The sequence below is a fragment of the Ixodes scapularis genome, unplaced genomic scaffold (genome assembly GCF_016920785.2).
Source record: "Ixodes scapularis isolate PalLabHiFi unplaced genomic scaffold, ASM1692078v2 PGA_scaffold44__24_contigs__length_19508400, whole genome shotgun sequence".
Lineage (NCBI taxonomy): Eukaryota > Metazoa > Arthropoda > Arachnida > Ixodida > Ixodidae > Ixodes > Ixodes scapularis.
In genome coordinates this window covers 16,384,264-16,406,562 of record NW_024609873.1, presented here as the reverse complement: position 1 = coordinate 16,406,562, position 22,299 = coordinate 16,384,264, and the positions used below count along the sequence as shown (strand labels likewise).

The 22,299-nt window shown below is 44.8% G+C and overlaps 1 protein-coding gene across 1 annotated transcript in view; it reads right to left on the bottom strand.

The window, feature by feature from the left end:
* LOC8030106 (hemicentin-1) overlaps window positions 1-22,299 on the bottom strand; it is a 258,179-nt gene that overhangs the window by 141,690 nt on the left and 94,190 nt on the right. The window contains exon 2 of the mRNA XM_040503412.2: window positions 248-494. Within this exon, the coding sequence (XP_040359346.2) occupies window positions 248-494 (247 nt within the window). The remainder of the gene's footprint in view (window positions 1-247; window positions 495-22,299) is intronic.

The following is a 22,299-nucleotide window of genomic DNA, read 5'->3' as shown; positions in this document are numbered from 1 at the left end:
GTCCATTCTTCAATATCGTCCAGGTTCGCTAAATGTTCCTCCTATCGGAAAGCGGTCCAGTCCGTGATTTTCGCATATCCCGTTCTCAGGGGTCTTCTTCAGGTTTGAATTATGCAGTGTTGACTTCCCAGGGTTTCTTACTGCCTCGTCCATTCGACTTCCGTTAAGCCCGTCAAAAGGGTGAAATCGGGGCTGGTGTCCTTAGAGACGCTGTGACAAATTCTGGTGGGAAAATGGCGGTCATTACACAGCGTCAGCTGATGTTTCTGCGCCGCGTTGTGCACGTTTGTTTCCTTCTTGTTGCTCGTGTGGTATACCCATACTACGTGCGGTACGTTGAAGTCCCCGACTACTTGTAACTTCATCACTTTGGCAACTTTCTTGACCTCCCTTAGAAAGTTGTCCAGATCGTTTAGGGTGTTCAGGACGAAGAGACTGTAGGGCATTTTCTGCGACGTTATCTCCATCAAAGTGTTTTCTATTCTGTAATTGATCTGGTGTTGTGTCATTTGTTAATTCTTCGTGGGTGGCCGTCCCGTTTCTTCCTTAGGCTATGTGTGTCTCGTAGGCCCGCAGCTTGATCTCGTCTGTTTCTGTCGCTTGCAGGGCGATGATATCCGCTTGATGAGGGATACAAAATTCGAGCATATTTTGTGGTTTCCGGTTGATCAATCTGCCGTCCAGATATGGAAAATTTGATCTGCGTCTTTATTTCCTGGTTTCTTACTCTTTATTGGGGGTGCTGAGGCTGTGCTTCTGCGTGTCTCTTTTTGGGTACGTTTTCGTCTTCTTTCGGGTTTGTTTCTATGTTTCTCTAAGACGTAAATACTCTGGCCTAGCGCGTTGCCCATCTTGTCCCTCTGGGTGTTGATCATCTCGCCCAATTGCTCAATCTTGGCGTTGTCTCACCCATTTGAATGATGGTTTGATTGATGTTTTCAAGCGCCTTGTTCACGGTGTTCATCATAGTGTTCATTTTTTGTTCAAGTGTTTCCATTATCTGGCTCATTTTCTGACCAATTTTCTGGTTGATTCTGTGGTCTGCCTAGCAGACGCAGCCGGCGCCCGCGGCTGCGTCTTCGGTACCTGTTGCTGCTCTTTCTGCATCTGCTTCATGAGCTGCTATAGTTTGTGATCTAGTGCCGGTTCTCTAGCCTACACTTTCTTTTCACTGTTTTCTAAGCAGCTGATTAGCCCCGAGTTTTGTTTCCTTAATGCGTCTGTCGTCGGCTCATAGTGTGCGTTTTGTGAGTCCTGCGGTGTAATCGAAAGCAGCGGGAACGAGGAAAAACGCATATGGCTGAGGCTGTTTGTCCTGCGGCAACCGCGTCTGCTGCTGCTGCTCGGACGGGTTTCCGCTTGCAGCTCTCATCCAGATGGCTTGCTTGCTTCGCGATCTGTTTTTTTCCCTGACGTGTAACGGTGCGGGACTTGCCCTGAGTCTTTTTTAGCATATCTTGCTTGCCCTTTAGTGGGGTTGGTCGCAGAGCTTGCACTTCTGTCTGCAGTCATGATTTTATTGGATAGTTCTTCGATCCGCATCACTTACACTCGTTCGTGACCGGGTTGGGGCAGACGTCTTCGCTGTGGCCGACCTCCTTGCAGTCCCTGTAGTGCTGCACCGATCTGCCGCGGGGCAGACACGGTGTGAACGCGCTACCCACTTACACGTAAAAAACACATGGGGCCCCAAGAACGGTAGTAGCGCCGCGCTGGATTTTCGAGCATTCTTACGCGTAAAATGCTGTGGCCGCCGATTGAAATGAGTTCTACGAGCTCTTCCTCTGTAGTTCCAGCCTCTATTGGCGACGTGAGCGATCGACAGCGTCGCTGTGGTCTGTCTGCCACGAATGGCCGAATATTGACTATGACGTCAGCAGAATATCTCTCATTGATGGAAATGAAACAGATGTAAGACCTCCAATTTCGACGGTTTTTGCAGGGTTGATTTGAGAGCGCAATCATTTCAAGCTCCCAAGCTCCCACCATGCAAATCGCAAGCACCATCGAACTAGCTGTTCGGATGATGATGACGTCAGGAGAGGCAACATTGGAGGGCACCATTAAAACATCTCGCTTTCAATAGGGGGTATTCACTGAACTTCATATTTGAGGGCGCTGCTTAGCGCGCATGTTCAGAACGAATTCACATAATAGGCTGCTAAAACCGGCGGATTTGAATGTGTGGAATGCATGTCGCAAAAGCACTGCGGAAGCTCGCCATCAGCATGCGCTCAGCAGTCGCCCACACAACTATAAGCGCCAGTGAATACTCCCTTTTCCGTGAACCACTCCTAGTACGATGCCTGGGTGCGGTTTCCGGTCAGGAACAAGTCCGCACAAGGCCTCACAAAGCTCTATCTGGGTAGTCATGCACAGCTTTGTGCCGTAGTGCTCGTCAGCGGTGCTTGCGCGATGTTCAAGTTCTGAGCCCATTGCGTCTGGATCGTTACGTTTGAATAAGAATATTTGAATGGAAAACCACCTGCCTTTGCGATGCCTTGCGTGAGGCTTTTGTCTGACCAGGTAGAAAACTTAAAGCACGATTTTGGTTTCTAAGCGACTTTGTCTTCGTCCTCTGGTACTGGTGCACTTTTTTAAAAAAAAAGTGTCAGCACAGTCCTCCTTGAATGGAGGAAAGAGTCTCACACATATGTTCCTTTAGAAATGGAGCAACTTCGCCTCCTTCAGCAAGGGAGGAAAGTTCCTCCTCGGTCAAATCGGAGGCGCATTTCAATATGGCGGCTCCAAATCGCGCGTCTATTGTAGGCTGAAGTTGAGCTAGTTGGTACATAATTTAGGTAAATGGTCAGCTAGAACGAGAGGGACAAACACAGACAGGGAGAAACAGAGACATACACATCTATGTATACCTAAAGTCTATTGTAGGTACTTCCGGCATGCCATCGACGTTCCAGCAGTTCCACCGCAACGTAAAATGTTCTGATAGTCATCGGGCAGGCGAATGCAGCCCGCTCACTGGCGGTCTGCCACTGCTTGGTCGGCAACGCTCGACAGAAAAGCACCGCGTTGACCGCCTAGCAACGACCGACCCCACCCAAATCGAGCCGACAGTTCCAGGGCATGATAAGCACCCAATGACCACAGAACACGAGCTTTGCACGTCGTATATTTATTGGCAAATCCGGTTGCCCATGCAGGTGAGGAAATCCGCGCCCTGAATCATATTTTGCGTCATAAATAAAAAGGCACACACGAATTTGCCGAAAGGTATCGAGCCCCAATGATCAATCAATTTCGCGTCACTTACCCTTACTCGTTCTTATATCACAATTACTCCGTCGCAAATCCCACATGACGGATGGGAGCTCTAAGACCAATACGTAACCCCACGCAACCGATACGGTGCGCCAAAGGATTCCCTACAACTCGCCAAAAGTGTGCTACCGGCTGATGCGAACCTCAGGTGCCTCAGGCGAAAGAAAATACGAGCACAGTTGCACCGTCCACGGCCAGGCGGCGCGCGCAAGCAAACTGTAAAAGCACTGGATATATAAATATTATCCAGCGTTCAAAGCAAACTAATCAAGGTGGCCCTGTTACCGTCCAATTCAATATTTTTTAAGAAAAACCTATGTCTTGCTCTAGTGATACCCAACGTTCACTTTCACGCTCCCCATCGCTTCGCACTCGAAGTCCCATCGTGCATACATAACAAAATAGAGTGTTGTTTGTATTTTATTTAAATTTGATATCGCTGCCCACCATATCTGCACTGAATTCTTTAAATATCGTAGGTATTTGTCTATTTTGTATATCGGTTGTGCTACGAATGACTTAAATTAGCTCCTATTCAAACTCTGTAATCAACAGGCAAACTCTCCTTCAGTCATGCCCTAACACGGCCACCTCAGTAAAGCCCGGGTCACACTGCTCATACTCCATACAAAAGACAGTCTGCAAACACAAGTCACCGCGATATCCGTGATTGGAATGCCGCGTGCCAATATTCTCCTTGAGCTTGTTGCCATGCGGCATTCGACGCAAAGGCCTCGGGGTGATTTGCATTCGAATTTATGCGCACACTGTCTTTTAGGTGATGTATTGCGGTGTGATACCTGGTTATTGGTTCGCATATATAACTTTCCTATGCAAAAGGTTTCATGCACATTGCGAATGCCGAAAAATATAAAGCGTAATGGACCTTTTCTATTTACCGACGGCACCAGGCGGTGGCTGCACGAACTAAAAATCGAGGAAGTGATCTACCTGCGCTACCAATCGATAATGGGAGCTACGCTACCAGTTTCTTCGCTCTCTGAGCAGCGGCGCCTGCCCAATACGACTTGAACGAGGGGCACCCGTGGCGTCCACTCAAACGTCGTGTTTTCCTTTCTGTCGACGTTCTTTTTTTGTGTAACACAATTATATATATGCTGCAGTTACGTGTTCTACTCGCTGATATACAGCCTCCTTCCGCATTTCCTCGATTTTTCGTTCCGACTTCTGCCGCTTGGCATCGGGCGCTCGCACATGCGCAGAACGCTTCTCGGAAAAGGTCTATTCCCGATAAAATAAAAATGATGTTCACTCACTCAAAACTTGAAGACAAATCACTTACGTCAAATATTTAATTCACATGTGCGACCTTGAAATCACATGCAAACGTGCACTCCGGGAGTTAAAAAGAACTGGAAACCAGTCAGGACGGCTTCGGTGCAGAATTATGCGTCAGTTGGCAACATTTGCTAAAAGTTGTAGGCGTATATTTAAAAGGACCATTCATACATTTGAAAAATAACTTATCAATTTGGGAATGTAAAACAATGTAATACCCACCCCGAATGAAACATTGAAAATACTAGAATCGTTTCCTGTGGCACGCACGAAACCGATTTTTTTTTTAATTAGCGTCACCAAAGTAGTTTCAAGCAGACTTGTACATAGTTCAACTACTCTACTCAAGTTACTGTAGTTTAACTACTTTTCTGAGTAGTTTAGTAACTTTCAATTACAATTTTATTTCGGTAATTAGTAGTTTACTTTAATTACTTTTTCAGATTAACTTCTACTCAAACTACAAATTACTTTAGAATTTTAGTGGTTGTTTTGCCTATCAACAAACATTCCTGCTCAAAAGAGATAAGAAGTTGGAAGATCAGGTGATATTTGCAAAGAGGGAGAAGCATGTGGCATAGGAAAGGGCGGGGGGAGAAAATGGGTTGGAGAGTTTGAAACCTCCCAAAATCCCCCCCCCCCCCCCCCCCCCCCTGCAACAACACTGCTACGAAGCGCGGGGAGGCAACAGGCACGACGCAAGAGAGGCCGAGTAACTGCGGGATTAGCGCCGAAGACTGGCGTTTCTTTGTGTCCCGAATCTCAAGGAGACTTGACGCAATCGAAGAAAGGGCTGGTTCCCGCTTCTCCCCTACGTTGAAACTCTATCCTACTACAGGAGGTGCTCACAGTGCATCCTCATTCAAAGGAGGCAACAAAATGCAGCACCTGCTCTGAAGCTCATTTGGTGCTCCCGTAGTTTGTGCTGTAATCGAAGAATCGCGTGCTAAACGTCAACGCAAAGGGGACCCTTTTGCGTTGCCTTTCCTCCCAAAACATAGAATATGCAGATCTTCAAAGATTTGAAGATCGTTCGAGAAACCTTAGTAATTCCGTCAACGTTTGTATATAAAAAAATAACCAACAAGCAGTGTTGGGAAGTACTCTAAGTACATGGTACTTAAAGTACTACTGTTTAGAAAACTTGTACTTTACTTGAAGTACATCTGGGCATGTACTTGTACTTTTTGAGGAAAGTAAAACTCCTGACTTCAACGTACATTCCCCGAATTTGAAAACAAAAAAATGGCGTATCATCTTGTGAAAACGCGCTCTTTCAAGACGTCATCTGGTCATTTCTCCGAGTGAAGTAATGGTGGCTATAAGACCGACACAAATAAGTGGCTTATAAGTTGATTGTGTCAAATAGCTCGTCAGCGATAGTAAAACAACAACTCTGTGGCGACTTTATACAATATTTTCTTCCATTTCCGTAAAAAAACTGACGCACCTCCGATTACCTCTGAAGCAATGCGTACCAGTTACAAAAAACACTAGGGAATGAAAGGGCATCATAATAAATACTGTTAAATGTACTGGTATTTTACCTTGAAGTGTATTGTATTTATAGTACGTTACTTGAAGTGTATTGCACCCAGTGTACTTACTGTTTTACCTGAAGTACATAACCTCTAATTTACTTTGTACTTTGCTTCAAGTACTTTTTAGATGTGCTTTACGCAACACTGTAGACAAGAAAACACTGTCTAAAAATCCAGCTCAACCAGTGCTAAACCTCAAACCAGAAATGACACATTTGCAGTACATCATTGACCAAACAAACAAGAAAGTACAAAACAATTAGGCACACAGAAACAGAACCAGCTCTTAAATCGTTTCTTTGAAAAAACAATCCGATCCATATTTGGCTACCACAATTTCGCTAACGGATGAAAACCTATGCACTTTCTTTTTACCAAAAAAAAACATATAAAAGTAACTTCAAAGTAACTTTAAAAGTATTTCGCTACTTTTTTACGGTAATTAGTAATTTTCTCAATTACTTTTCATTTGAGTAATTTCTACTCTACTCAAATTACTTTTGAGGTCAATACTCAGTAACTTAACTTAATTACTTTTTTTGAGTAACATGTACATGTCTGGTTTCAAGCCATTAATAAGTTGTTCTTGATCTTTTAACCATCAATATGTTCCTATGGGCGATAGGTCCTATACTTTGTTTGAACTTACTTCCTAATGCGGCGGACGTTACCAGATGATGGGACCAATCAGAAGCGTCAAACGTGCGCCATCATGGTGTTTGTCATGTTTCTGTCCGTTTTCTATCGTCACTGAACTAGTCACGGCCAGTGATTAGCGCTTTTGGAGCTGCTTCTTTGGTCCCATGAGCTCGTAGCGTCGCCTGCGTCTGGACTTAAGCTGAAACAAAGTACCGGGGAAACTCATTAATTCAAACCCTCTTAATTCAAACCCGCAGATAATTCAAAACTAACATGCAGGTCCCGTCCTGTGTGTTTCTAGGACGAAAACTTCCCGTAACTCAGACTTTGGATTATTCAAAGAGAATCTCGGGCCATTCAATTATGCGTAATTGATTCAGTCGACGGTAGAAACCGCGCAAACGCAATGAGCGTCGTGCCGATACACTTTTGGAGAGCATTAATTTGCTCCATCAAATCGCAGCTGCGTCTGCGGATGAACTTTAATTGAAACGGACTGCAGTTGAATTTTCTTCTTTTCTTTTCTAAAAGAGAGAGAACGGAGTTGAAGCTTATACGGGTTGAATCAAGTGAAAACCCGGCAAGTGGGAAACGCGGGAATAGATAGTTTTAGTAGACCGTTTTCGCTTTCTCGCTCCGCTCTACGGAAAGCGGAGTCGCCATCGCGCATGCGCGACCCGCTCTGGGCTTTGAGCGTGAAGCGTCACCTCCGCTTTCGTCGCCACTTTGAGAATCACGTTCCACTCTCAGTACAGGTTCACTAGATGGTGTTTTTCTGGAAAGGAATTCGAAATGAGTGCTCGTCATTTGAAATCATGCTTGGGAGCGCGCTTGACCGTTATGAACCTCGCTGCACTAAGATGGCTGCGCAGACTTTGTTTGAAACGGCGTCATCCAGAAGACGTTTCACGGCGGTCAAGAACCTCTGGCTGCTTCGAGAAATCGCTGGCCGGAATCCTTTCACGGCCCCTGAACGGTGGGAGGTGTCGATTTTTTTATGCGAGATGACGACAACGACGTTGAGACGATGACACACCGGGCGACGGCGGTGCCTCAATCTGAGCCCTGGGCCTCGGTTCCTCGGAGGCGGCAACTTCTACTTTGACTGGGCTACCTCCTTGAAGCACGATGCTTTGACCCTAGTGAACCCCGGTGAGCAACAGCGCCATCATGTTCCTGGTGCTCCTTCATAAACTGATCGAACGGCGTGCAAGATCCTCATGGCTCGCTGCTCACCCGCCCAACCCGCCTGCACGAAGTCTGGACTTCTGCGAATCGGACTGCCATCCTCCCCAATACCAACAACCCATGTCGTCGTCATCTTGCACGTATATACTCATCACATTGCCATGTTCCCTAGACGCGGCACCGCGGGCCTCGGTGGTACGGTCTGCTGCCGTTCCGCGGTGCCGCGGCTCTCCAAAGTCAAAAATTAAAGGCTAAAGACCAAAGACTAAAGCAGTTGGCAAACGGACATATATTTTGTTTGGTTACCTTAGGCATTAAGACAGTGAAAATTAGCGAAAGTGCTCCATTTATATCTCTACTTCCCCCCCCCCCCCGCCCCCAATATAATGAGTCCTCTCTTCTTCGTATGCTTCGGTTAGTGATAGGGTACCTTGGTGTTTATGTACACAACGCGACACTGTTAGTTGGCACAATCAATATCCTGTTTTTATTTTTTACCTTAAATTCGAAGGGCTGACATCAGCCTATTGGTGTGGAGTAAATAGCTCGTTTGGGGCACTAATCTGAGCAACAAATTTTCAGCTCTTTCAATAGCTGTCAAAGAAATAAACTGCAAATAAAAGTGATTTTTTTTTTCGTATTAACAGTGGAGCGCAGTGTATGTGTCTGCCTTGGGGGGTGACATGAAACCGTTTTGCTTGACTATACACTTCTTTTTATTTCTTTTGTGTGTTTTTGAAAGTGCATTTTTCAGCTTAAGCTCCTGCCTAGTTTCATCCTCACTTGTGCTACGGTCTTTTCTTGCAATAGAAGGCCACGCAACACAGGCTACTTTTACAATGCTGAATTCAACAGTAACATTGTAATTTGGTTAGATGCAATATTCACACGCACATCTGAGAAGTAAAATGGCAGTCGTTAGTAAACGTTTTTTATTAAAATATTTCTATACTTCGTCTCACCTTAGTGGGGACTATTGTTAGCCGCGCGTGCTAAAAGCGCGAGCTACTCGATTTGAATGAAGCCGCGGCGGCTGCACGAGCGCTCGTGCAGCAAGCACGAGTCAAGGCAGTCAAGGCTGGCCGCTCGCGCTAGCACAGCCTTCGCGGTTAGTCCATGCTAGCGTGAGACGAAGTATAGATGCCTTTCAGCCTAGTTGGACGGGTATTTCGCTCAGTAGAAAAGCTTGAATATGATTTACTGTGATAATTTTATGCATTCTAATATTAAAAAAAAAAAAAAAGCCCATTGTCTTTGTAGGTTTCGTCCAGCCGTCAAATTATGCCGCCTGCACACATCACTGCGTCGTGCTTCACGACGAGCACCCTCTTGTGGTCCTCTTCTGATTTTTTGATGGACGGCATATGGGAATGCTGTGCGGTATACAAAACCCCAACAGTTGTCCAGGGGTGTTCCCTTGTCCTTGACGGCCTAATAAAACAGACAAAAAGACACTCTTACAACGCGGCAGTATTTAAACACTACCAAAACATGTGACATGGGACTTGTTACTCCTCTAAGATAAAGCGTATTTCCATTGTAGGGCTGTAAAAAACTGGGTATTGTAAATTAATATATATGTCTATATCTATATCGTTGTTCCTAAATCCTGCTAAGCTTTGAGGCCGTCAAACTGTGCATGCGAGGGCCGCTACGCCGGAATCCAAAACGAAACTTCTGAAAACTGTTCCAGTTTACCACTATTGCTTAGAAGCCCAGGGTTGTGTTTGCTAAATTTTGCATTGTTTATGTCTGTCTGGTTTTCACCAGACAAAAGATTGAATTGGAATATTCTTTCGACCGTTATTGGTAACTCTTTTCAAAATACCACCGGGTAACATATTCGACCGCCATATTTTGGGCATCGCTTTAAGTGCGAGACTTATGACTAGAACCGATTTCATATTCAGTATTGACGCAGCATTCGTGCCTAATACTTTTAGACTCGCATCTGCAACAAACAATGACGTAGCTCTCTTGCTCTCTAGACACTTGGCCAAAACAAGACGGTCTCGAAGAGTAGCGGCACCATGGGTTGCATTTTTAAAAAGGCTGCATTCAAGTCTATATTATTTTCTATATCTACCAAGGAAATCCAAGGCAAACATTTCCTGAGGAAAGTTAAACAATTCAAAAGTTGCGAGCGAGTGTCAATAAATAAAGCTGAGAGGGGGATTGGTTTCTGTGGTGCAGCTTGCGAGCGCTATGCTCGTGGTCAGCTTTTAGTGGCATTTTCGACAGGAGGGCGCGTGCAAAGGTATAATAGACGTTCAAGCACGCGCACCCGTACATCTGACTGCATAGCCATAGGACGTCCACAAAAACGCGACGACTTTATTGACGCCGTGCTGGTTGCAAAGTGATACTCGTTCACTTCGTTTGATTATGCTGTTTTGTGTTACATAGAACTCAAATTGAATGGTTTACTTTTCACGCGCAGGGCGTACGCTTTACTTCTTGATTCGACCTCGTTCAAGCTGAGGTCGCGGTCAAAAACATCGACGCGTATTCAGTAAGTGCAGCCATCTTGAGATCTAAGCGATCACGCTAAGGACGCTGAGGGCAATCCGCTCTACAACTTGTGAAGCGGAGCGCACGCTCACTCCGCTAACTATACGCTCCAACTCAGAGCGGGCCACGCATGCGCGGTGGGGACGATGCTTCTCGCAGAGCGTAAAGTAGAGCAAAGAAGGCTCATAAAAGTGGCCTTCCAATACTCACAGATTACGAACGCGCTCGTCGTGACTTGTCCTGATACTGCCCATGTACACCTTTGGCGTATAGAAAAAAGTAACTTTTCACCAGACAGAGCAGCTGTGCTAGACACAATGGAAACGCGAAATTTGCACAAACCATGCAGGGTCTCCCCTGTGAGCACAGCTCCAGTTTCGCCAGGGTCAACCACCTATGTTTGTTCATGTCAGCGAGCAGGTTGCCGAACCTCTCGTTGATGTGACCCATGATGAGGTTCACTAAACTGGAGAACACCGACAAGTTCCGTCCAAACGGTCATAGAAGTACGAAAAGACGGTTGGGATAGGCCAGTCGAGGAAGAACCATGCAAAGCGTCTCGCCAGATTGGCAACACCCTGCGCCGATCTGTCGGGTGCTGGTATTTGGAGGCCCGCATGCAGAGCAGCCAGGTCCTTCTTTAAGCAGGATAGCCACCTAAAGGGTTTCTTTTCTACGTTGGAAATATCCAGCAAACCGCGTTCGGAAAAGAAGCTTCGGCGCTTGATGGCACGAGGGATACAAATCATAGATTCAATGTCTCGCCAGCTTAATCTCGTTAGTAGAAGTCTCCTTCCTTGAGAACAGCGGGGATTCATCGTGCAGATGCCTTGCTAGCCTTGAGCAACACTGTACTCGTACTACGCAAAAGGATGTACTCGCAATGCGCAAACTTCGTCCTTTTCTTTTATTTTTCTACTTCGAATAAGTAAATCTGTTTCATTTTTAATTCAAGTGGAGCAGAAGCTACAAGAGCGAGTGCCGGCCTTTCAGCGTCCTTGACCAGCACGCGCGCTCGTGCAGTGCAAATACCGTTTAGAGCAACATGCTCATGCTTATACCTTCGGCTTCACTCGCACACAAGGTAGAACGATTGTATTTATATTCTATAGCTTAATATTTTTTCACGTGTGTGCCTACTCTTTGTGTTCATTATTGTCGCCTTTGTTTTTACTACCTCTACAAACACGCTCCCGTTCACTCTCTTGGTGGTAACGTTTAGGTTTTTTTTGTCTTATTAGTATTATAAACGTCCACTACGCAAGAAAATGTTTCGAACCAGCTCAAAACGCTCTTACGCTGAAGGAAAACGCTCTACTAAAACGTGTTTTTTGACCTCCGCTTTCCATTCCGGCGAAGCGGGGCGCGCATGCGCAGTTTGGCGCCCCCAGAGCGGAGCGGAAAATGAAAACGGTCTACTAAAACTCTCTACTATCAACTCATCCTTCGCAATTCACTCCTAGATCGATGGGTGGAGTGACGCAGATCTCCCTCTCACCGCGCGCCGTCGCTCACGGATGATGTTTGGATACTCGATATCGTCGGAGGGGCAAAGTAGAGAAGTCGTAGGGAAACGAGAACCCATTCGGTTCTCGTTTCCCTACCTGCCTATCTCACAAACCCTGCTTTTAACGATCCAGCTTCCCCTTGTTGACTAAGAAGTGGGAACGGACACCGGCCTCCTGCAACACGCCCTATGCTGGCAGGAACTGAGGAAAAAATGGAAACGAAAGCACTCGGGGATGTCTACCTAAAGACATTTGCAAGTAGGGCCTCTGAGCGCCGGCACATTGTTGCTGGTGTGGGTAGATTGTCTGATAGTCAGGGATTGTTGAGGCCGTGGGTGCGCCTCCGCAATGCTTGACTAAACGATTTGCCCACTTCAGCAGCATGATCTCGGCGTCCAAAGGCCGTACTGGCAAGCGTCTATCGTACACATCACGGTTGTAAACTACCTAGGTACAAGCGACTGGAAATTGGTATCTAGGTACTTTTGTTGTACCCGAGAGACAAACCTAAGTACTTTCATCTCTCGGTTTCTGTATCTTAGGTACATTTCCCAGTAACTTGTAAGCAAGTAAAGCTACTTTTTAAAGGTACTTCTCTATTCACTTCGTCAAAATGGTAGAAACTATAAATCTTGAAGTATTAACACACTACCATGGGCCGTGATTATCGTTGAGTTAAGTGCAACCTGGGAGGCACTGACATGATCGAAGGACGTTTTTTGCGAGCGAAGTCCCGCCCATGATGTTTCATCAAACAAGACTTCAGCGAATGGTGGTGTTCACTTGAGCGATCGGCTGATTAGCGATGCCGTCCTAGCAACAAAAATTTATCGAATCGATTCGGAACTTCGTTTAGGGAAAATAGCGACCTACTTCCTTCAACTCAAACCGAAATTGACTTCACTGCGTGTTTGAAGCTCATCTGACAGCTATACAAGGGAGGAAATAATTTGAAAACTGTTCGCAGTTTCTATTTGCTGTATCTTGTCTTGGTGGTGGCTTTCTTCTGCCGCAAATACGATACAAAATATAATTGAAGATAGATTATAATTACAATCGTAAACAATGTAACATCACGTATATCTTACAGTTTCCACTCAATAAATCGGGCTCAGATTTTGCAGTTATCAAAAAATGAAAGATTGCCGAAAGAAAAAAAAAGAGCTGATGTTCTTCCGATTAACGAACGAAAAAAAAAAGTGAAAGCCGTTTACAACTCCCTGTAACGCCGAATCGGAGCGCAGCTCTTGAGGAGGAGGAGGGAAGGGTACTGAGGGGAGGGTAGACCCCTCCTCCTTCTCCTCCTCCTCCCCTCATTCTTTAATATGCTCCGGGGGGTCACCTGACCTCGGGGGGAGGGGGTCACTTGACCTCGGGGGGGGGTCACGTGACCTTGGGGGGTCACGTGCGGGTCACATTGGGTATCACGTGACCTTGAGCTGACCTTAAAAGGGGTCGCGTGACCTCGAGCGTCACGTGACCTTGGGAAGGTTCACGTGACCTTGGAAGGGGTCACGTGACCTGTGGTTACGTGACCTTGGGGTGACCTTGGGGGGTCGCGTGACCATGGGGTGACCTTGGTTACGACGAAGGCGACGGCGACGCCAACAGCGACGGCGACACCAACGGCGACGGCGACGCCGACGGCGATGGCGACGCCGCTCAAGCCGGAAACGGGCGCCTAAGAGCTGCGCTCTGAAAAGAGGAAGCTTGAAGCCTTTCGCTCGTCGTCGCGAAGGTTAGGTGCACAATCACGCGGCTCCTTCGTTTCTTCATGCGGCTCACGTATTCTGGGCCTGTCGACGTCAGCACCGTCTCTGAGGGCAAGAAGGTCAACAAGCGAGTTTCGGCGGTTTTGGCGTGACATGGCAAACAGGGAAAGCTGTGGCCTCGGTGAACCAATTGGAGCGTGGGGTAAGACATGTGAGGACTCAATTCCGATCTGGACGTCGCATCGACACCAATAAAGCGCATTTATCGAACTCGTTTTTGTGCGTATCCTTAGTATAAAAACACTTTACTTCCAATATCTTCTGACAAATTTGGGGAAAATAAATAAAGAAGGTATCTCGAAGTAACTCTACCTGTACGCAGGTACATTTTTAAGCGAGTATCTAGGTGCGTACAGAGGTGCCTTTTCGTACGGTTTACTGTAACCATCTTAGGTAAATTTTTGAAGTAACGTTTACAACACTATAATTCCAAGGAGAGCGTTCTGACGTTCCCGCGCGCTCTCGTCTCTTCCTCTCCCTCAGTTTCTACCCGGGTAGTCACCGACAAGATGAGAACGACAAGGTCACGGACAAGGTGGAGCTTCAGTTGTCCTGGGGTGCTATGTTGCGCTTTTTGCACTCCCAGGAGACTTGGAAGAGGGAAGTGACGTCAACGATACAGCAAATGCAGATTGGATGTTGACAGAAGAAAACAAAATCAACATCCAATCTGCATTTGCTGCGTTGTTGACGTCACTTCCCTCTCCCTAGTCTCCTGGGAGTGCAAAAAGCGCAACATAGCCCCCCTGCCTCCAGCTCTGGGGGTCGGAGGAAGAAGACGATCCCATCTAGATCATCGAACAGTAAGCTCTATATTGTTCTAGCTATTTTTCTACTCTTAGACTTTGTTGAGATATTCCATGCACACGATTAGATTCCTAAAGACATAGCAATCAGTTTGATACTAAATATATAAGTTATTGGGATACCTAAATTAATCTAAAAGACTGAAAGAACCGAGTGCGTTCCGAACCGCCATCTTGAATAGGTAGCCGAGGGGGGGGGGAGAGGAAACAAGCGCATTTTATAAATATGTAACATCCAACTCCAATGGGTTAGCAATATTAGAACCACAAGATATCTAACCTACTTTCGCTCCTAGCGTATAGCGGGTTACTTTGCCCTTTATTAGATTCTTTGCTGACTAACCAAGTATTAACAGACACCCGCGTGAGTGTTGTTCTAGCTACTAGGAGAGCTTGGACGCCTCAAAGCACGTGCGGGTAGACACCGGCAGAGTTGCATTGCTCGACTCGCAAACTATAAATAAGAGGTAACGACACTCACAAGATCGTCGGGACTAGTCGGGACATACAAATACGTTGCAGTGATTGTGTTTAGGCGCGAGCATATGATATCCTTTCAAAATTAGTCAATTCACCAACCGCTTGACCTTCGAAATGACAAACTCCAGACCTAACTTGACATCTCCAATAAGACTACCAGAGAAAGAAGAAGAAAACAACTCTTCCGAACACACAGCAGACTCAATGGAGTGTCAGCGACAGAAAAGGATAATAAGAGAAAAAGAGAGCCGTGAGGGTGAATGGCGAAAAAAAAAAAGAAAAGGTGCAAGAAGGGGAACTGGAAAAGGACAAACAATCATGACACAACAAAAGAAACAGATCAACCAATGGTGACAACACCAGTGAAATCCAATTCGGGGCAACATTCTTGGAAGCACTGTATAACTTTTGCTTTGCACCCATCCTCTTCTTCATTCACTTCAGTGTTGCACAAAATAGTTGTGGCAACACTCCTTTTGATGATTTTCGAATGCCCCGAGTTGTATGGAAGAAACCCTTGGCACGAGCGCGGCTCATATCTCCAGCACACATGGCCTTCTTTAAACTGAAGCACCAGGTCAAGGAACCTGATGGATTTTTCAACAGTTTTGTGCAACACTGTCAATTTTGTCAATTTGTCAATTTTGTGCAACACTGAAGTGAATGAAGAAGAGGATGGGTGCAAAGCAAAAGTTATACAGTGCTTCCAAGAATGTTGCCCCGAATTGGATTTCACGTATGAACTACCCGTTGAAAAATCCATCAGGTTCCTTGACCTGGTGCTTCAGTTTAAAGAAGGCCATGTGTGCTGAAGATATGAGCCGCGCTCGTGCCAAGGGTTTCTTCCATACAACTCGGGGCATTCGAAAATCATCAAAAGGAGTGTTGCCACAACTATTTTGTGCAACACTGAAGTGAATGAAGAAGAGGATGGGTGCAAAGCAAAAGTTATACAGTGCTTCCAAGAATGTTGCCCCGAATTGGATTTCACGTATGAACTGCCCGTTGAAAAATCCATCAGGTTCCTTGACCTGGTGCTTCAGTTTAAAGAAGGCCATGTGACAACACAACCTGAGCCGGACCCATCTGAGGTGCTTGGGGGGGCCGCTGTGGGTGTTCCCAAGCGTGTGTGTGTGTGTGTGTGTGGGGGGGGGGGGGGGGGGGGGCTCCAACGGGTGCTGCCGCGGGTGCTAGTGCGGGTTGTCCTGCGGGCGCTTCCGTTGGTTGCTGCGTGGGTGTTCCCGCGGCTTCGCGGACGACCTTTCGGGGTCGTTCCGGGACAGATTTGGGACGGCACAGATGGAGTACATAAAGGCTTATCCCACTTGCAGCCTTAATTGACCTTTCTCATAGTTCGGCCACGATCGTGGCGCGCCCTCGCGGGAATCGCTCGAAACACTTTTGGTGGCTCTGGCACCATCTCTCCGTCGTCCGCGCCAGGCCTGGCGTGCCCCCCGGTCCATGTGTTTACGTGTCTTCTCTGGTGGAGTTGTTCCGTCTTTCCCCATTCTGAACGTGTCTTTCTGTCTTCGTTTGGCTTGAATATTTTCTTCGATATGGCTGAGGACGACCTGGAGCATTAACAAAAGCTACTGTCTACGATACAGACGACCTCGTTCGTTTGTATACCTTCAAGGGTTCATAGACATCCGACGCTGCGTCAGTTTCTACCATCGACTCGGAGCCACTTAATCGTCACTTCGGTATCGCGTCTTGCAATTGCCTAGTAAAAGAGCGGTCCGCTTTCAAGGCAGAGTCGCAGAGTGTTATGTAAGGAAAGTAATGGTTACCATTTTTGATACCGACCCGACCATCTACCCTGTGCGGAGCTTGTGAGCCCCGTGTATAAGGCCCGGCTACTACAAACAGCTGATTTTTCTCCCCTTGATCGCTTAAGTTATTCGAGCTTATTGGGTCCGTCACTTAGCCGTCCTGTGTACCGCGCGAACGCACGAGCATCACCGTATTCGGGATTGTGTAAACAAACTAGGGCGGTTTGAACTCCGGGCGGTCTTGATATCGCGAAGGCTCGCCTGCACCAACAAAAAGTAAGGAAAGGTACGTTAGAAACAATCTCTCTTTAAATTCAGCACGTTTACGAACCTTCGACAAAGTGAGCCCAGCAAACAAAGGAGTTCACGGTTGGTTGCCAAGGCATTTCATCAGGGTTCTGTCTCCGTGAAGCTTAAATTCGTTTCGCACGCTTTAAATGTTTTGCCAGTGACTGATATTTTTATCTCTTTTTTTCTTCTCTTTTCACATGGCAAGACGCGAATGTCTATAGCGCACGCCTGAAGGATGAAAAACTTTATCATGTTATTCTTTACTTGAGTACCGTGTATGGCGTGATTACGTCACACAACCTCGCGTGCACATTTACTATTAACGGAAAAATAGTAATAGTGTAGGCGAGCTGGTGTAAGTTGAACATGGTGGTAAACTTGATATATGAATATGCATCGAGGACAGGGACGAAAACGACTTCTTTTAACAAGTCCTGGGTCCTTGATCTTTTATCCTTTCATGTGTTCGTATCTATTCACCAACACGCTCATTTTCAAGCATTAAACCTCAGACTAGTGTAGGAAAAGGAAAACGCAAAAAAAAAAGAACAGGCACCGTCTCAAGAGACGTTGCCAGTTCTTTTTCTGTCTCCTTTTTGCGTTTTCGTTTTCCTACCCCAATTTCGGGTATACCATCATGTTCACATTTAGTGTATTTTAGTTAAAATCAGAATGTCGCGCCGTCACACTGATGATCCAGCCGGCTGACACGGGCGATTCGCCTCCTAGGCTTTTGAAAGCAGGGCAAAAAGGGCGGGGTGTTTGCCATCGAGTCTTTTTGTGCAACCACCCGCAAAGGCTGCTGAAACTCCATAAAGGCTTTCATTCGAACCATTTATGCTTTTATTTGTGAAACCTACAGCTGCGCGGTGGTGAGGCGCGACGACTATGAAGCCAAGCCGCAAGAATAGTGGAGGAGTCAAGCCAAACTAGCTCTGTCTGTGCGACCGAGCGAACGAGAGAGCCACCAAAAATGGCGCCTTTCCCTTTCCTCCCTCTCTCTCGGAGTCGGCGCATGCGGCCAGCGATCTCTAAAAAAGGTCAATTGGGACGGCACAGATGCTGTAAATAAAGGCTTACCCCACTTGCAGCCTTAATGATTAGAGAACAAATAGATGCTCTGGCACTAAATATTCAAAGCTTAACTAACCTCGCTATCGACATAATCCAACATGATGCATACTTGCAGCGGGGGCTGGGTGAGCGAGCACTTCATCCGCCTCAAAGTTATGGTGATGTGACTAAAAACACAAATAAAGGACAAACTAGTTATCGAATAAGAGAGACGATGACAACAAAACCTGGAAACAAGAGGTGCGAGCCAGAAAAGGCAGCACTTCTGGTATTCCCAAAAACACCGCAGAAGGGGAAGGAGCTACTGCAAGTAATATTCACCCTAAGATCGGTGGTCCTGCCCGAAAAGCAGAGCCGAAGAGCCGAAGACCACACCTGAGTTTTGGAACATTAAGAGAGGAGCGCTGATTTTGAGTACTTCCCAGGAAGGAATCTCCAACCTGGAAAAAGCAACTAACGACAGACCACAACTAAAAAAAAATAGAAGTAAAAAAAAAAAAAAAACCTTTCAGACGGAATTTGCAAGTTAGGGTTAAGGGGATTGTGACAACTGATTCTGAGCAACTAAAATAAAGACTGCAAAATCAATATAAATTGACAGGAACCACCGAGGAGATACAGATTGTGCAGACGTTTGCTAGCCGCGACGGTCTGGCCACAGTCATCTTCGAGCTTCGCCCGAGGATGTTCAGGGAGTTGCAGGAGAAAGATAGGGTCTTCCTTGACTGGGCCTCATGTCCTTTTGAGGAAAACGTCTATAATAACTTTTTTCGAAAAATGCTGCCAGTTTGGCCACTTGCTGGCACGCTGCACGGCATCTCTTCGATGCCACAATCGTAGCAGAGACCATCTGAGGGGAAACTGCCAAGAGCAAATAAAAATATGCATAAGTTGTACAGATAACCGCACATTTGCAAAGGGAAACCTTGCACATTCGGTGGTCTTGCAACAGTGTCCAAGCTACCTCGCCAAAGTGGAGAGGTTGCAAACAAAAATCACATACCACTAAAAGAAGACGAAACACATTTAGTACACAAATATGGCTGCAACATTAAAAATTTTGCAAATAAACACAAATAATTGAATTTCAACAACAGAAAATCTAAGAATCTACATAGACAAAATCCAACCTAATATAATTCAAATTTAAGAAGCGTATTGTTTTAAAAATAAAATAATTGGGTGTTCTCTAACAAACCATATTATACAATATACTGAACAACCACGCACATCAGTGATTCTATGAGACAAAAACGTGGATCTATTTCCTGAAACAGTAACCCGAGATATAATTTCACTCAAAATAACAACAAAAACAACACAAATAAGAATCATTAATACATATAAATCTCCAACAGAAGATATTACAAACATACTACACACACTAGAAGATATCCTCACAACACGTGAAAATCTACCAACAGCCATTTTGGGGGATTTCAATGCTAACCACCAGGCATGGAAGGGAGGATCTTCAGACAGTTCAGTAGATATCCTCACCGAATTCGCAATAAATTATTCACTTTTCATTTTAAACAACATTGATCAAGGTCCAAATTATTTCTCAACAACTGGTAATAGTTATATTGATTGAACCTTAACTAATGATTTACCTTTCCCAGATATATCTGACTGGGAGATTTTAAATATTCATAGTTATTAAAGTGATGCTAAATATATCCACACAGCATGTTTCACCGAACGCATCATGTCAGCAAAACGACTTGCAAAAAAGGCGAAATAAAATTACTAGAACTCATCACAAACCACAGATGGATGATATACTAAGAAGTCGGGGTATTGCAGCTAACGAAAAACTAATATCTATATAAGATCAATAATATGTAAAGATTTACAAATACACAAGTAAACTTTCCAAAGTAGTGAAACATTTCAAAACACTAATATGGTGGAATGCTGATTTAGAAATAGAACGGAAGAAAGTAGGCGCTCTGGGTAAAATATATCAGATGTAAAAATAATACAAGAGATAAGCAAGAGGTAAGATACAAAACTGCATTACATGATTATAAGAATCACATAAAAGAAGCAAAAACAACATCTTGACATAATATCTGCACAGAAATATCAAATATAAATATATTCAGTATACCATACAAAATAGCAACCAAGAAAATAAAACAAAATCCTATACTAATTCCTCATATCATTGACTCTGAGGGAATTTCAATGGAATTGAAACACAGACACTAGAAGAATTCATTCAACTAATCTTAGACTATCACTTCCCAGGGGATAAATAGAAACATATTCAGAACCACAAAAAACTACCTTGTCTCAATTAAATGAAGGAAATAACACGGACAATGACGTACCTTTCACTGAAACAGAGCCTGATTTAATACTACCACAGCTCACTCCCCGAATTGCACCGGGTGCAGATAAACTCATTACGAGTGTCGTTAAAGCAATAGTTAATAATCATAAGATACTAGTCTTAAATATATTCAATGTATGTTTAAAATTTATATTATCCGGTTATTAGGAAAACCATCAAGAGTCATATTTATATACCAAAAAAACGATCAAGGTAGGCGACAAACGTCGCAATTATAGGCCTATATGTATTTCATCTATATTTGGAAAAATTCTCGAGAAACTGGTAAAAATAGAATCTATCACTTTTTATATCACAATAATTTACACCATTCACTACAGGACGACATCACACCTGAAAAATCTTCAACTAAAGCATGATATAATCTCAAGAAAAAAAATACTTCCCTACAAACGAGAAAATAAAAGAAAAACATTTTGATATGCCTAGACATATCAAACGCTTTTAAATCAATGTGGCTACCTTTTGTTCTTTTTTACTTTAAAAATGTCAATCTACCTAGTAACATCTATTTTCTACTGAAATAAATATTTTACAATAGACCTCTGGTATACACGTTAAGTAAAGAAAACATGACTAAGATCATGACTATGCGATGCCCCCAAGACTCACCTTTAAGGCTGCAGTCCCACGGCAGCCATCTTGAACAAGGCGTTAGTTCAACCAATAGATGGCGACACGCACCCGTGGGGTGTCCGAAACATTGGTTCAGAGTGGGATGGCTCGATCACCATCACGTTCCTCTCGTGGCCTTGCTCGCGCCGCTGCCAGCTGCGCTCAGCTAGCTCAAGTAGCGTGGCCCAGCAAACCGATGTATGCGAAAATGTCAGGCTGGGTATAAATTGTTCTCTGATGTAGGGAGATGCGGTTCGGCGGTTGTCACGGGCTTTCGCAATAAGTCTTACCAAGAAGGAATCAATTGTTGATTTTTTTTGTAGAATTGTTTATTTGGATTTTTTGACATTGATGTTAGGGTCTAACAAAAAAAAAAGATAGATTCAGGGGCTTGGTGTTACAAAAAAGGCTTTGCGGAACTGAAGAGTGCCAAGCCTCCCTTTGCGCTTTTCGATTCGCGTGACAGTGTCACTGCGCTCGACTTTACAAAAAAAAAAAAAAAAAAATTATTTAGATTGGGAAGGGGGGTTGTTCTGACAAAAAAAAATTGTAACGGATTACAAGGAATCCGTTACGTCAAAAATGTGAGGGAATTAGTTTAAAATTACTCCAGAAAATATGTAATTATTCCGTTACTAAATTACCGATAAATGTAAGGGATTACAAGTAATTTCGTTACTTGTAACGGATTACGTACAAGTCTGCCTCCGAGAGCTTCTAGAAATCCATAGAGATGTGATGGTGGCGACACGACATGGAGTTCGATATGGAGATTTCCATTTGCCCGTCTTATTTTGTCTGTGAATCGTCAGCACAATCATAAATTAAAATACGCGAGGGTAAGTTTCATAGAACGTCACATTTAAATCATAGGAACCTCACGGAAACAAGTTTATTTTGAACCATCGAAATGTTCAAAGGTAACTCGTTCCAAGATTGAAAAGAAGCGAGGAAGAAGATAACAAGAACGTCTACAATACTGATACGCATGACCAGAGGCAGAACGAAACTCGAGGGGAAGTAACTTCCCGAAACTTTTTGTTCCAAGCCGTAATTAAATTGCCATATCCACAAATTCATTGCGACTGATGTCATTATATGGTTACATCTTTATTATATCTTGTATGCTTCATTAAGGCTGCGGTCCCACGGCAGCCATCTTGAA